The sequence below is a fragment of the Ictidomys tridecemlineatus genome, chromosome 7 (assembly GCF_052094955.1).
Source record: "Ictidomys tridecemlineatus isolate mIctTri1 chromosome 7, mIctTri1.hap1, whole genome shotgun sequence".
Taxonomy (NCBI): domain Eukaryota; kingdom Metazoa; phylum Chordata; class Mammalia; order Rodentia; family Sciuridae; genus Ictidomys; species Ictidomys tridecemlineatus.
Genome location: NC_135483.1, coordinates 160,966,630 through 160,983,579, shown reverse-complemented (window position 1 = coordinate 160,983,579; position 16,950 = coordinate 160,966,630). Strand labels below are relative to the sequence as shown.

Below are 16,950 nucleotides of genomic sequence, written 5' to 3'. Positions count from 1 at the left end.
CTCTTCCTGAAGACTAGCCCTTTAACACATAGTCCTTTGGTGGACATTCAAACTATAACATGGACTTATTTATGTGTGGAACAGAGCCACTGGGTAATCTGTATCTCGCAGGTGATTATAGACCATCTGCTCATGCCTTAAGCAAGGATTACCAACTCCAACAGAGTTTTCTACACATTCTTCTTCCTCTGTGGCATATCCACTTAAAAGAAATAACCCTTCATATTCTGTCCACAAATTAATGAGGAAATAGAGGACAGCCTTGGAGACTGAAGTAGATATACCTCCTTATTTTGTATTTTCCTTCTTTCTCCCCAAACCAGAAAATAGCAAGCTGTTTGATAGTTTGCATTCATATATAGCTTCCTCTTCCTTGAGACTCCACTTGGGTATCTTTTCCTGTAGAATGGCTGATAGTTTCCATGTAATAGAATATGGCTTTTATTTCAACTCTGTATTGAAATCACTCCTCTATCTGTCATGCAAATGTGAATGATACCAAGTTGTTGTTCCTTTGTACCCCCTGGTTTTCATTTTTTAATTTTGAAAGATATTTATTTCCTTAATTAGAAAAATCAGCATCCAAATTTGCTACCACCTCTGTCAAATGGGAAACGTCCCCTTGGACTGTTATATCCTCTAGTTCTCACTGGAAGACAGTACTCATACCAGCATATTTGAATGCTATGTCATAAAAAAACAAGAGATAAAGTAAAAAGTTCCAGTACTGTATCCAAATAAAATATATTCATTTAAAAACTTTTAATAGGAGCTGGGTTGTGGCTCTATAGTGGATGCTTACCTAGCATGTGTGAGGCACCGGGTTGGATCTTTAGTACCACATAAAAATAAACAAAAATTAAAGGCATTGTGTCCATTTACAACTAAAAATATTTAAAAATTTTTAAATAATGTTTTATAGGTGAATTTTATGAATACAAATTCAGTAAAATTTTTAATTTTGGTGTTTGTACAATATTCTGTTATGATAAAGAATCTAAATGTCATAACCCTGAGTTAAGAGTTGAGACATTCCCCTCTTAATGTGATTATTAAGACTAACCACTAAATCTAATCCCTGCCTGTCTTGCTCTCCCCAGGAGTCAGTGTAATTATTTTGGGTACCAGGCTGATTCCTCTTTGAGCACTTCCTATAGAAATTCCCTTGCCATAAGAATGTGCTCTGTGCCGGGGATGATGGAGTACACCTATAATCCCAGCAGCTCTGGAGGCTGAGGCAAGAGGATCACAAGTCCAGAGCCAGCCTCAGGAACTTAGTTTGATCCTAAGCAACTTAGTGAGACCCTGTCTCAAAATAAAAATAAAATAAAAAGGGCTGGATATTGCTCAGTGGTTAAGTGCTGCTGAGTTCAGTCCCTGGTACAAAAAAAAAAAAAAAAAAAAGAATGTGATCTGTGACACTTTTGTTCATTCTGGGTAAATCAGCCCATTTAATATTTTAAGTTTTAGTAAATCAGAAAATTGGAAGTCCAAAACATCCTGAGCCAGAAAAGGCAAATATATGTGTGTCTCTGGATTCCCTAAACTGGAACTAAACTCAGACTCTGGCCTCTAAGTTCACATCATCCTATTTTTAGAGCCCTGCATGTTTGAAAATTGTTTTGAAATTATTAAACAATACAGAATCTTATGGAATTAAAAAGATAAGAGTTTCAAAAGCTGATTTATACAAAACAAACCCCCGTTTTCAAAATATCTAACCCAGTTCTCAAGTAGAGACTTTAGAGCAAGTGAATTTTTCTATATTTATGATCGGGCTAGAAATATTAATATCAGTTAAAATCTGAACTTTTTGTTCTAAGCAGCATGAATTTATCTCTTCTGGCCTGATGTGCTTTCTTGTTGGGACCTGCTTAGCTCTGTCTTTGAGTCCTCCTCTAATTTGTTTACTGCTCGCTCGGATGTCTGGACCAACATGGCAATCTTCCGTTTTTATTGTACTAAAGTTAAATCTAGAATAGAACTGTTGTCTTCCTAAGTTGTAGACCATTTGCTTAGGCATAATTGTTAAATTTTTAAAATACCCAGTTAAAATAACCACAAAGTCATGACCATCATGAAATCTTGCTAGAAGTTTCTCACTGAAGACCAGACATCCTGGCTCTTAGAAAGTGGCAAGGAATTCATCTTAAGAGTTCAGATTTAGGGGTCAGACACTCCTGGGTTGGAATTCTAGCTCTGTAGTTTGCTCATCATTCAAAGGTGACATTGAATGAGGCATTTAACAACCCCCTAAGTTGTTACCCTAAAATTGGGGCTGGGGATTTCTAACCTGCTATGTTCTTTTGAAGATTAAATGAGATAATTAATACTTGGTATTCAGTGGTATTCATAGCACTTGGTACTATGTAAGCACAGTAAGCATATAATAAATTGAAACTAATATATTAGTAATCTGCATTTCATTTTTTGATTGTATCACAAGGGTTTGATTTAAAGTAATTTGCCACTGAACCTTCTGTAATTCTCAAAACCAGCAGCCTTGAGACTAAGCATACCTATAAATGGCACTATGTGTTTCTGTACATATAACTGAAGTGCAGTCAGGATCTCCTTAGTTCTGTGATTAACTTCTGTGTAGATGACTTTCTAGTTCTATTTTCACAATTTCATATAGGGAGTTTTTCTCTAGAATCTTTTACACATATACAATGAAACCAGTCTTGATTGCTCATGGGTAGAAGGCTAAGCAAGAATCAGAAGAAATTAAAATGAGGACCATGTAACATGTAATAAGGACCAAGTATCATGGCAATATCATTAACATAACAGTTCAAAGCCAGCCAGAGTTCCAGTACTGTATCCAAATAATGAAATGTTTTCATAAGCAGCTCATTTTCTTGTAGATCTAGTGAGAGGTTTGGGAATTTATTTCCTAAGACAGTAAGAAACAGATTCTTAGAACCAATTGTCTATTCTATGACTTCTGTAAAAAAGAAAAACTCTACCCATGTTTTGTTTAAATGGATATACTAATTTATAGATGTGTCTAGGCTTTTGACATATGCATATTCTAATTTTTATATTTTCTATTCATGAAATCTCATGACTCTTAACTTTAACACAATTATACAATCTCCTAAGATTTTTTTAAAAAGACACAAAGCAAGAATTCTATTAGTCAAAATTAGTTTAGTTTTTTTTTAGAGTATCACAACCAGGTATTTATTAAATTGTGTCCCTATAAATATGGTTTCTTCATTTAACCTTGAAAAATTCCACAAATTACAAAAATGTTCACCACTAGATATTTCTCTAAAACATTGTGTTTTCTTGCTAACAAATGATTCAATTAAGGATTTTCAAAATTGTTTTCTTAAATTAGGAATGACTCTGTTTCAGATATCTCTTTCACTGTGGATTTTTGTTATATCCTGCTGCATTTATCAAGAAAATAGTTAAGTAAAATGTCTTCCTTAAGTAGCCCATCAGCCATGAACCATCTGTGAACAAAAGCAAAATATCAGTACTGAATTCAACCTCAAAGCTTTTACCAAATCCAAAAGAATATTATATCTATTTCTAAAATCATAGAGAATAATTATCATTTTATAATAGCACAAATGGAGTCTAGTGAAATCTGTTGTTTACATAAATTAATCACCCAGCTATTAATGAATCAGGAAGTTTTTTTAAAATAAAATAAGCATCCCGTCTCTGTTAAAATGTATTTTTGTCTCTATCAGTGGATTTAAATAGTAAAGCAAATTATTTTCAGAAAAAAATTAACTTTGAATAACCAATGCTAAAATTAAAATTACCTTGTTTGATATTCAGTGTCCTGAATGCAAATGGCTTTAACTGATATATCCCTTTGAATCATTTCCTTAGTGGGGAGAGCACATTTTACTGAAGACAATCTTGTGGACCCTTGAGGCATCCTATCTGTCTGCTTTTTATAATTTATGATAGACATAGTGTAATGGTACCATCTGCAGTTAAAATGTCTCAAAACATCTTGTGTTTTCTACCCTATCCATTGTTATATACTTACATTCTAAATAGTATGCCATGAAATCAGGGTCTACATCTTATTTATCTTTTTAATCCTTACAGGACTCCTTGTCTTACATTGCATAGAATGGATGTTTGTTAAACATTTATTAAATCTATCAATTTCATAGAACATATATTTGGAACTTAATGATAGTACCTGAAATTTTATCTTAAGAGATAAGTAGCTACATTTCCATTAGTCCAATTAACATAAAGATTCATCTTTTTATTACAATAATTTGCCTATTTTTGTATATTCTAATGTGTCATTTAGATCTTAGAAAATAACAGCTTTGCAATTATTTTGATAATGGCTAGATTTTCTTAGCATATTGGATTATTCTTGAGACTTGAGATGAAATTTTGAATTATGTTCTCAACTTTTAAAATTACATTCGGATTTTGATTACAATTATATTTTATTTCTAAGTAATTTGTATTCAATAAAATATTTACAGTTATCCCTTTTTAAATTTCATATCTATATTATTTTTCATATATTCAATCCTTTCATTTATTGCAATAAAACCTTTTTGTTCACTTCTCATAGGGAACTGGATTTTTCTCTTTAGGCTTTCCCAAAGTATTTTATATCTTTGTTTCTGTGGTGGTAGATTTTTTTTTATCTTCTAAATTATAACTGCCAAAATATGGGAAACTACTAGTTTTTCTGAAATTGGTACTTCTCATTATTTTCCCTCTGCCATAGCATTTTATATCACTTTCAGAAAATACAGCTATCCTTACCTCTCCCTTTTCATTCTGTTTAACTTGCTTGTCCATTCTGAGTGCTTCATAGTAAGCATTTTTGTGGGATTTTTTTGTATATTTAAAAAGAATTACATGGAATTATAATATAGCTTCAATTCCTGAATATATTTTATTAAAATACTTGTTATCAAATACATAATAAAATATTATAATTCATAAGAAAATATAAACCACTAGTTATACATCCTGTATATCCTAGATATTAATTCCTCAAAATTATGATAAGCTTAGGGTTTAAGCTGTTAAAATGCCTTAAGAATTCATAACTAGGTGCTTTTGTGCATAATAATGAATCTCTCTCTCCCTTTTTCCAGTACTAGAGATTAAATACAGAGGTAATCTATCACTGAGCTACATCAGGAAATTTTTTTTTTTTAATTTTTGAGACAGGATTTCCTTGTTTCCCAGGCTGGTCTAGAATTTGTGATCCTTCTGCCTCAGCTCCCAAGTAGCTGGGATTACAGACATGTGCTGCTGCACCAGGCATAACAAAACTTCTTTTACAAAGTTCAAAATTGTTTTGCTTCACAGTAGTTCCCCACTTAAGAGTGGATGCGTGTAATCACACGTATAACCGAACCTTAGACACTTTTTTTTCATATAAATATACACAGCTATGGAAAAGTTTAATTTATAAATTAGGCACAGTAAGAAGTTAATAATAGTATCATAAAATAGAAAAATTATAAAAATATGCTATAATAAAAGTTGTTTAAAATTTACGAATGTTTTATATCTAGAATTTTCCATTCAATATTTTTGGACTAAAAAAAACAGAGATAATTAAAACTGCAGAAGGTGAAACCATAGCTAAGGGGAACAACTGGATATGGATTGCTTTATTGGTAGTCATAGTTTCCATCATCATTTGAATTATGAGGAATGTAAATCCTTCATATGGATTATCTCTGTGCTTCTCATCGAATTGTTTCTTGTTTTATGGAGAGGCCAGTGTCTTATCTACTATATATCATAGAAGTACTCAATAAATATTTGCGGAATGAACTCCATAATTAGAATGGCTTTCCCATAACAAACAGAAAAAAGAGTGGGTCATCAGAAATCTAGCTTGACTGTTTTCAATAGGTATTACTGTCAGTAGAGAAAAGAATAAACACTTAGGAAGCCTGCCTAATAATATATTCAATAATTAAAAATTTCTGAGAGCTTACATATAATAAGCTCTATGCTAAATATTTTATTTGCATTCTATAATTATGCTTATTTTATAATAAAAAAAACAAGCAAAAAGAGTCAAGTAATTCTTAGTTCTTAGGCTGAAGATAATTTATATACATTTATGATACATTTTGCTCATAAGTATGTTGAGAATTCATTTCACTTCTTTGTCTCCATAAGAATCACATGACCATATGGACCTAAACCTCCAAATCTAACCTTTGTAATGGGAGGTAGAAAGAAAAGTTGACCTTTCTACTGCTTTGCTCCATCCGGGAAGTCACACAACACCCTGTGACTCTAATAGGGAGTATGAACATCAGTGCTATCTTTCCTTTTGTGTCAGTATATCTTTGGGGAAGTCGAGGGTACTTCTCTAAAATTACCCTCAGGCAGTTTTAAAAGCATATGTACTGGTGACTGTGTTACTAAACTGTTTCTGCAGGAACCCAAGTGTGCAGAGTTTACAATCCAGAGAGTTTTGTGGTTTAGAGCTCTGCTGCTTCTAGTTGTTTTTAAACACGTGCTGTCCTTAACTTCACCAAGATGTTGGTTGGCTTCAGTGAGAATATTTTCTGTGGGAATTTTAGTCTTGAGACTTTGCTGTCCTCAAATGATCTTCTGCCAGAGTTGATCTTCTGGGGGTGATCCTGTGCGCTAGAGGAAGTGGTTAGGAGGCCTAAACATTGTGATTCTGAGACAGCACTAACTAAGGAATTTTTCCTGAAGTTGGCACTACACAGCTTAGCACTTTGACCATCTAGTTGTGGGTTTTCCTACTAAGATATTACCTTTTAAAAAATAAATAAACAAATAAATTGCCTCTTCACCCGTCTTCGCAATTTCCCCTGTGTATTCTGGTTTAGTAAATAATTTGACATCAACTTTCTGATTCTTTTTTGTTTCCCTGCCACAGCAAAATCTGATAGCAAGATTGTTTATTCCAAACACAAGTGGACTATTAGAAGCCAGATATGTTATTTTGGCATATTTTGCTCCCGTGCCTAGTTTGTATCTTATGAAGAACTCATTGTGTGCATATCACAGTGCTAGGTATCTAGGGAGTACAAAGATGGAAGAGGAGGGGCTTTTGCTCTGAGAAATTCGAATTTCTAAAGGAACTTATTATAATCTTCATTATAAACCACTAAGAATGAATAGAATTTCTTCCTGCCACAGAGTCCCTAACTCTATATATTAACAAAATAATCTTGAATAAATAAATGTGTTAAAGTAATATTCAGACATCCCCCTAATCACTATCAGACATATTTTAGCAACATTTCTCAAACCAATTATTCAAATTTCAAACACTGAGTGGACTCAGAAATTCATAGCAGTCAATCTGTTATTTTTCCATCTAAAAGGAAAAGAAATGTTACAGAACTATCAAGTAGACTTTCCCTAGTTTATTTTAAAAGAAATTTAAATGTGTACAAATGTAAATTATGGGAAAACTTCTTATGCTTATGGTTTCTATAGATTATAAACCTAAAGATAAATTAAATAAAAACTAAGAAAATTAGTAACGTTTGAACAAACGAGTAATATAAGAAGATTTTTTTTTCCCTTCCAGAAGCCAAATCACCAATGTTGAGACCATCATCAGTGGAAAGACAATCTGTGTTTTTTGTGCTATTTGTGTTTGAATTGATTTTTCTGGTTTTACTTCTAGTTCTACTAGTCTTTCACATGTATCCTTAGAATTATCACAATAATCATTTTTCCATCTTAATAAAAAACACGTTTATATCTACTGATTGATTGCTTTATTAAGACAATTTATTTAATTATATATCCTCAGATAAAATATTGAAGAAGAAAGATATCACTGAATGCACCCTAGGATGAGTGTATTCTACCACCCACAAGTTTTCTATTTGTAAACTACTGTAAAGCTTTTGTTCTTAGAATAAGCCGAGACATCTTTGATGCATTATTTAGCATAAATGCATAATTTACTTTTAAAATCCATCTCTTCTATTTTCTCTCTAGCCCATGGCAACTTGCATGACTTAGCCTCACTTGATCATTTTTTTGACGCAAATTAATGCTGCAAGAGAAAACTTTTGTCTTTGTAATTGGTAAGAAAATTGTGCACGAGCAACAAACTGTAGCTGTCATGTTTAACAACAGGGCCCTGCTGACCTAAGAGCACAGCCAGTCCTGCTCACTAGTACTTTTAAAAGTTCATCTCAGATTGCTTGGCACCAAGTGCCTTGTAACTGCAGACCTGGGACTGCAGACATTTGTCATGAATGTCATTCTTATTATCTGAAATATGCTTCTATCATTTTAGCTCATTTGAGCACCAAAGTGAAAATACAAAATTTAAAAATGATTGGAAAACTCCAGATCATGTCTACAGATTTCTAGTAGACAAGGACACCAGTTTGAGAAACACTAGTCTAGAATATTAGGCAAATATCTGATAACCAAGGAACAGTTCCTTTTTCTTTCTCAGAAAAGAGGTGACATTTCTGAGATGTCTGCTGACTTCTCTTTCTCCTTCAGCCTTGATCTGCTCTTGACCAGAGTTAACCAATGTCTTGCTTCTACATAAAAGGACTGTGTAGACTAGGCACAGGTGTAACGCCAAAACAGAGTTCCCTTAAGTGAACAGAACCATTGACATAATTTCACACAATACCAGAATTGACATTGACTTTCTCTCTTCTGCTGCACCATAAGCTCCTTGACAAGTGACTCTGTCCTACTCCCTTGGGATTCCCAGTGTGTGAGACCATGCCGGGCAAACAGGAGGTGCTCTGGAAAGGTTTGCTGTAAGAGCACATAAATATTCATAGAAGAAAGAACTCAGTACATCAGATGACATGTTCCCGTTTCTGCTCCTGGAAGCATATGACACATGGTTCATCATTATGGGTCAGATGAATTGGCCTGGAGGAAACTAGTCTCTGCCTGTCTCTGGCATGTTCTTGCCCGAAGAATCAGACTAGTGATGAAATATTTCCCATTTGGCATACTTCCTCTGGTGCCTTCCCCCTTTCCTTTCCTCATCTTATCACCCCTATGACTCAGATGAGCTGTGCTGGTTTTCTTATTCACAGGAAACTTATAGGCCACGGTCCAGAACATAGGCTCTTTATCATTCATCACTCGACCCGTTCATACAGTTCCAGTTAAGTCAGGACGAATGCTCAAGCTCTTTGGTTTTTGGTTTTGTTCTATTTGCCTGACTTCATTGTGATGATAGGTCAAGCAGATAAACTGTGTATTTGTTGGAGATAACTTTTGATTCTTCAAGATCAAAGCATATTGTTATTGACCCTTATACAAGTACTGCTTTGGTTAAGTAATTATTCATTTTTTTTCCAAGATAATTATTTTTCTAACTTAGCCTTTTTGAGTCAGTGTTTAGATTTCTTATCAGAAAACCATTCACCAGATAATGGGCATAGGTTTCCATCACATGCTCCAGACCACTTGAGGGAAAATGTCTTTCCTGATTCAAGACTTCATGCTAAAGTAATCTCAGCTGGGAGGCTGCACTTCTGAGCAGTTTTCTTTTCTTTTCTTTTTTTAACCAGGGATTAAACCCAGGGATGCTTAACCACTGAGCCATATCTGCAGCACTTTAAAAAACTTTCTCATTAAGTTGCTTAGGGTCTCACTAAATTGCTGAGGCTGGCTTTGAACTTGTAATCCTCCTGCCTCAGCCTCCTAAGGCACAGGGATTACAGGGGCGTGCCACCGTGCCTGGCATGAGCAGTTATTTTATGCACCTCTCCATCATTCATTTCTTCAGTCTTTCCTTTAAAAAATGGTAGTTACTGGCAATAAAGGACAGAAAAGAAAATTTGGTAATACTAAAGATTAGATGCTTTGTATACTAACATTATGTAAAATGGATCTAGCCACAAGAAACGAAGAACTAAACTCTAGATCACACCTCTTAATCTGTGTAGCTAAGGGCAGATCAATTTTGATGTAATGGGAAGTTCTTGTCTGAATAATTAAGCCTTGCTGTCCACTTATTGCCTTCAAGTCTCTAGGCAATCTTAAGAGAATTTGGAACTTGTAAACCTAAAATGCATTGGAACTTTATGAAAATATCAAGTAGAAAAATAAGATGTTCTGTAGATAAAAACTAAATCTCAATAAATACTTATATCAGAGACTGACTTTTCATTTTGTAGTAATCAAAATAGATTGTCCTTAGTGCTCAGAGTGAAATTGCAGATTTTCTTGGCCTCTCTGTTCCAATCAAATGTGATAGTTTTAGTACCACAGTTTTTTGTTTTTATTTTTTCCCATATCTTACAAAAATGAACATGGTATGCTTTGAAATAGCATTAGGTAAACAAAGGAAAGCAATAGGAGAATTTTTAAAATTAAAATTGTGTTCTATATGAATACAATTTGTTATATATATACTTGTTATATACAAGTTGAAAGCTGTAACATGAAGATAACTTATGAAACAAACAAAAAAACTGGTGCTGTCACATGTGTTCATAATAAAATAGTGCCTGAAATAACTCACACCATTGGGTTGGATATGTATAGGTATGTTACATGTTTGCCCATATACAAAAAAAAAAATCTGTTTCATCAACTGTAGTAACTAAGTGTTTCTGTTTTTCACTGATTCAAAAAAGCCATATGCATTTATATTGAAATTATAATTCATAGATACTATCTACTTCCAGGTAGTAGTGAGCTCCTCACACCTAACTTTAGGTCTACCCTTAGAATAGATGAATGATCTCAACAATCCCTTTTTAGAATAGCAGGGGATGAATGTGAATACTTACTTATGGAAGAGCAGGGGACCATAAGTCAGATTAGATTTTTACTCACCATAGCCTTCACTCACAGAGGGGACTGGTTTTAATGACTCCATAGTACTACTGTCTTCAGCAGTCCTTAGTCAACAAGATGTTCAAAGCAACAACATAATACCTTCCACACCCATGTTACAACTAGGAGATGTTGATGTTCCCAGGGTCCTCTGTGGGATGTGTATTCCTAGGGGATTACAGAATAACTGCCACATAATAGGAGCCAAAATGTGCTCTGGCAATTATTTAAAAAAATGTGCTTTACACTGAGTTACATCCCTAAAGCCTACCACATGTATTCTGAGCTTGGTGTTTTTTTTTTTTTTTTTTGATCTGAACAGGGAGAAGATCCAATTTATTCGAACTGAAGGGACTCCAGGATTGGTACGCCTTTCTAGTGATGCAGACCTTGTTATGTTGCTGAGGTATGCCACACGGTGAAGTAGAGAGTTTCCTGATAGATACTAGGAAGCATTTTAGAAAATAATATATACCAATATTGATAGCCTCAACATGTCTTCTTTATCTTAAAATAGACTTAAGGGAATACATTGAAGATTTATTTCAGATATTGCATTTGTTACCACAGTGATCTGTTTAATTTTGTTTTTACCCTCCTGGAAAAAGGATGTGGTATTTGAGAAGGGAAAAGACTATAGAGATGAATGAATACAATGTCCCGGTCAGAATGGAATAGAAGAGTAACCAAAGAAGATACATACGGTTTACCTCCTCAGGGCAGGACAGAGGTCATCTTTATGTTTTCTTTTTTTCTTAAAATGTGTTTTGTTTCCTTCTGCTGATTCAAGATATTACTTATTTACTTTGTGGTTTTATGAGTTTAGGTTTGGGAAATTGGATCAGAAAGTTGAAATTTGGTCCCTGGCACTCACTGCCAACTTGAAAGCCCTTCATAAAGTCGACCCGTTGTGTTTTCTTTTGTGATGGTTAGATTGGCTTTGGTTTTTAAATTTTAGAGTAGTTCAGAGGGGAAACTGTCAAGTTTTCAGAAGACTTTCTCAGTTTTAATATCGTCTCTCAAATATAGGCAAGCCAGAGTAAAATAAAGGTCTGTTCTACCTAGTGGTTGGGAAACCCACCACAGAGGCCTCTGAAGAATTTAAGGGAATGTCATGCTGAGCCACTGAGGCGTTGTTTTATTTGTCCCTGAGTGCTAACAACCATTCATGTTTTTTATGATGATCTTGATTCTGGCCATTTCTAATTCTCCACTTGATGGTTGCTGTCTGTGTTGCCATATTTCACACTGACTACTTGATTGTTGCCAAAAGCTTATCCCTTGTATTGTTGCCCAAAAGTTGTTTGTGTGGTTGAAGCATAACTCAAAAGGATGTCATCACTTTCCACAGCCACTTTTCTCCACTTGACCTTGAACAACATCTGCAAGGGAGGTGTCACTTGTCAGTTTAGGGATGGCCTGGCTCCTCTTCTGTGGTAAACTAAGCCAATTCTGAAAGCAGCATCTAGTGCTTACATGGTCAGGAAGACTACTGGCCTGTTAACATCAGAGTGTGATCTTTCTTTCTTTCAGAGTTTGGTGACAAAATAGTTTTGTTACAAAATTCTGGCTAGAAAATGACTCTTTTGCTTCATTCTAGAAATCTAATTTTTTTTCATTTAAACTAAGAATTCTGCTTTTGGGATTAGTAAGAACTATATTATAAAGCAAAAGTCATGAATATTCTTCAACTAACCTTAGTTAAATAATCTCTAGATGGTTTAAGTTTACATATTTTATTACCCTAGAGTTTCAAATATTTGTACTTTGTTCTTTGATAAATACTGTAATTTGCATGAATTTCTATGTATTATGTGGTTGAATTCAACAGTATCTGAAAACTCTTGTATAAAGTGCAAGGTCACATTGTCCCCTGTTTTAGGAAAATACACAGGTTCTCTGAAGGTAATGATTATTTAGAGTGGTATGAAAAATCTACCTCTATTTAGTAGTTCCATTATTGTTACATAAAAATGTTGTACTTCATTTGAGTGACCAAATGTATTTATTATTTTAATAATAGCACACATTGATACATGTGTTATACATACCTGCTTGTAGTTTAATGATTATTAAAAATGTGGGTGTGTTGTTTTTATCCTCAGTCCTTTATTTTTTACACCACTTTGGTATTGGATTTGCTTCAATCAGTGACTATGGACTCAAGCAGAGTATTTATTGTGTACATAGTGGAAGATTTTATGTTGGTTTTTGTATTTTGTCTGTTTCTTAAGAAGGGAAATCACCCCAGTACAAATGTACTTGATTTTCAGTGAGCCGCAATGTAGAAATAATACAGCTCTATGACACTTTCAACTCAAAGTCAACCTGTGTAAAGTTACCATCTAACAGGGCTATTGTAAAACACAAGAATTTTTAAATGACCCATGGCATTTATTGTTGATTTATCAATTCTCTGTATCCTTTTAATAACTCAAGTCATGTAAAACTCATGCTTCTATCAGAACTCATACAGGAAATGATTGATTAATTTAGCCACATAAAATTGCAAAATTTATATAATAAAAGATACCACATATCAAGGGATAAAGAAAGGTAACAAACTGAAAGGATAATATTCACAGCACTAGAACAAAGAGATCCAGATCCTTACTACCTACACTGCTAGGTAGATGTCAGCACCATGATAGATGACGAATGCCCTTGGAATATTTTAAAAGAAGAAACCCAAAAGAAAAATGGAAAAAAAGATATAAAAAGGCATTTCATAGAAATTGGAGCACGAATAAATTCATGGAAAAATTCTTATAATCCTAAAAATGCAATTTCAAATAATGAGATACCATATCACAATAGAAGATTGTAAAACTCGAAAACTCTGATAATACCAAATGAGACATAGGAACTCTCACTTTACCTGGGTTTGGTGGGATTGTGGTTTCTTCAATCTCTTTGGAGTGCACATGGATAATATTTGTACAGTTGAAAAGCCATATTGTGTTTACTGAGAAACTACTTTTAGGTATATGCTACATTTACACTTAAGAAACTCTTTTATACATATTCAAGGTGACACATAGAAGATAAAAGCATGCACTTGGAAAAAAGTAAATATTTGTCCAAAGAGGTATAGAGAAATAAACTGATATGTTTATAGAATGGCCTGCTATATTGTAGACAAAAGGAACACACGAGATCCTTATGCATAGACATCAGAATTAGAACAATATTGTTGGATGAGAAAAAGCAAATCAAGAATGCTATATATTTAGAGTTTATATAATTTTTAACAATGTAGGAGGCAATGTTCATCTATACATTCCTCTATATAGGTATGTTTCAGAATACAAAACTATGGAAGAATACCTATAAGTCATGGTGGTGGAGAACAAGGGACCTCTGAGGGATGGGCTGTGTGAAGGACAGACTCTCCTACTTTCCTACTCATTGTGCAATTGAGGCTTCCTCCACCTCTTTGACTAAAGTATGCATTTTGTTTCTTGTGTTCTTCAGCTTATTTGAAGAAGAGATAATGTCATATGTGCCTCCACATGCCTTACTCCACCCCAGCTACTGTCAGTCCCCACGTGGCTCCCCCGTGTCATCTCCTCAGAACTCACCAGGTGAGTCCACCTACTGCTCATGTGAATTCTCTGAGGAGTATGCCCCAAAGTCAGATATTCTCTCCTTCCGAAAGGACTAGTGTAGGCACAAGTTACATGTTGTGTAGCATTTTTTGTCTCTTAAAAGTATCTTATTTCGGTGGGGATTCATTTTAGCAGAAAGATGATGAATAGGGGGATAAATGTTAGTAGTACGACAGGCTTCCATACAATTTACTCATTGTTATGCTATGTGGTGCCTTATACACCTTGGAAAATACTAAGGTACAAAATACTATGTTAGTTTTTTGGATTTATAAAGTGCCAGTGGGGAGACATTGGAAAATAAAGTCGCCATTCTCAAGAAATAATATTGAATTTAAATGATCCAGTGTCATGGACTTAGATATTCTCCCCCTTCAGTATTCACTAACTGTGTTAGATAGGAAAAACAAAAAGAAAGCTGAACGGTCAGAAAGAGCATATTGATAGATAAATTCAGATTTGTAAACTCAAACTCTCTTGAAAAAAAGAATGTGAATGAAGGAGGGAAGGAGTAAATGAATGGATGAATGCATGGTAAAAAATGAAACATAACAAATGAGTCTTTTTTTTAAGGAAGGTAGACATAATTCTGACAGAACATTGACTATATTTATCCTTATTATAGGCAATGAATTTTTCACACTTTAACAGCTATAAAATTTAAAACTGTTTCAATAGAAACTCAAACATCCAGGGTATCACTAACAATGCTGTATGTTTTTTGATATTTCACATGTGTTTTCACATATTGCTATGATAATGAAGCTGCAGCCTAGCTGAATACTGCAAACAGGAAATGGTCTATTAATTTGTTCACATAACACAGATTTATTGAGCATCCAACTATGATCCAAGCACTGAATTAAACCCTGGTGGTATACAGATGAATAATGCAGTCTGCCTTTGAAGGGTTCATGGAGGTGTAGTGAGTCAATAATGACTCTGAACTCTGTTGTTAGTCCTGTAATGAAGAGTTTGTATGGGAATGCAGATGTGGGAACAATTATTCCTTCAGTGTTGGGGGTGGGGTGTTTGGGGAAGGTGAGGATAACAGACATGAAGTCACCCTTAGATGCTGATGAATAGGAATCTGCCAAATAGACCAAAGAAAGAACTTTTTAGTTAATGGGTAAGCATAACCTAAGGTGCAGAAGCAGGAAAAGCATTGTTAGGGGCAAATTAATAGTTACAAGTGAAGAGGAGGACTGAAAACTCAGGTTGGTAAGGTAGAGTAGGCCCAGTTGGTCAGTGAAGCCTTATCTCAATGAGAAATCCATGAGAAACCTCTGAAAACTTATAAACAGAAGAATAACAATAATATAGATTCGTTTGGTGACAGTATGGAGAATAGATGAGAGACTGGAGCCCAAGATACCTTTTGGGAAGCTGTTACATTAGCCTTGGGACACGATGAATAAAAGGCTGGACTGGGGCTCGGGTGAAGACATGGGAATAAATGCAGGGGTTATGTTGGATGCAGAGACAAGGACTTTGAGTCCAAATAGGGAAGAGTCAAGGTAGAATCGAAGGTCCTTACTACCTACATTGCTAGGTAGATGTCAGCACCATTTACCAAGAAGGGGAAAAAGGTTGGACTGGAAGTGAGAGGTGAAATGAATTTGGTTTGGGATGTATTTTGTTGAGAAATCTTTGGGCCATCAGCTGGAAATACACAAAGACATCTGGAAAAAAAATAGTCATGGAGGGAAGTAGAGGTTGATAGCCAGGAATTGAGTGTACTGGTGGTCAGTGAAGCCCAGAGTGTAGTTTAGAGGAAGTAGGGAGGAATGCCAGTCAAAAGAAGAGAAAATAGTTGATGGTGATAATGAGGAGCCTCAATATTTAAGTGATGGGCTGAAGAGAGTAAAAGAAAGTGAGCCAATGGATTGGGGCATAGAATTAGGAAAGTCTTTTGAGGGGAGTCAGTTTTCAAGGGGGTGCAGTTCACAGAGAAAAATGCTCCAAGGTTTCAAGAAGGATGAGGTCTGAGGAGAGGCCATGAGATCTTAAAATTGTGAAGTTATAAACGATCTCTGCTAAAGAGTCTGTGAACTAATAAACTGGATTATGACCAGTTATAGAAGGATGCAGGATGTAAAGTAGAAGCCAGGAGTGTGGCATGCTCTTTTCACAAGGCAGAGGAGAAAGTGAAGAAAGGGTCTTTGGGGTAGGGTAGTTGAGCATGTACATGGAGCAGTCTCAGGGTGGGTGGAAGGAGAATGGTTTATTGAATGAGGCAAAAAGCAGCCATCACAACATAGGCCTTTGGGAAGGCAGGACACAGAAAGGAAGAGCATGGGCCAACTCTGGGAGAGTTGGAGACAACTGTTCAGATGACACCAGGTGAGAGGAAATATTCTTGACACTACAGGTAAGTTCAAAGATTTAGGGGGAAAAACTGATGGAATACACAGCCGACCTTAGTCATTTACCAGCTGTGTGACTTGAAGTAAATTCACCTCCTTCCCTGATCTTGAATATTTCTTTTTGTATAAGATGGACATAAGGATAGTCACTTTACCTCTGATGGTTATTTTTGGAAAAATGCCTT

At 34.9% G+C, this 16,950-nt stretch overlaps 1 protein-coding gene across 6 annotated transcripts in view; it reads left to right on the top strand.

The window, feature by feature from the left end:
* The window catches only part of Hecw2 (HECT, C2 and WW domain containing E3 ubiquitin protein ligase 2), a 355,738-nt gene that overhangs the window by 288,014 nt on the left and 50,774 nt on the right, over nucleotides 1-16,950 (top strand). For all 6 annotated transcript variants that reach the window (XM_040294632.2, XM_040294631.2, XM_078017777.1 and 3 more), the window contains 2 exons: nucleotides 11,114-11,197; nucleotides 14,266-14,375. In XM_040294632.2, the coding sequence (XP_040150566.2) occupies nucleotides 11,114-11,197; nucleotides 14,266-14,375 (194 nt within the window). The remainder of the gene's footprint in view (nucleotides 1-11,113; nucleotides 11,198-14,265; nucleotides 14,376-16,950) is intronic.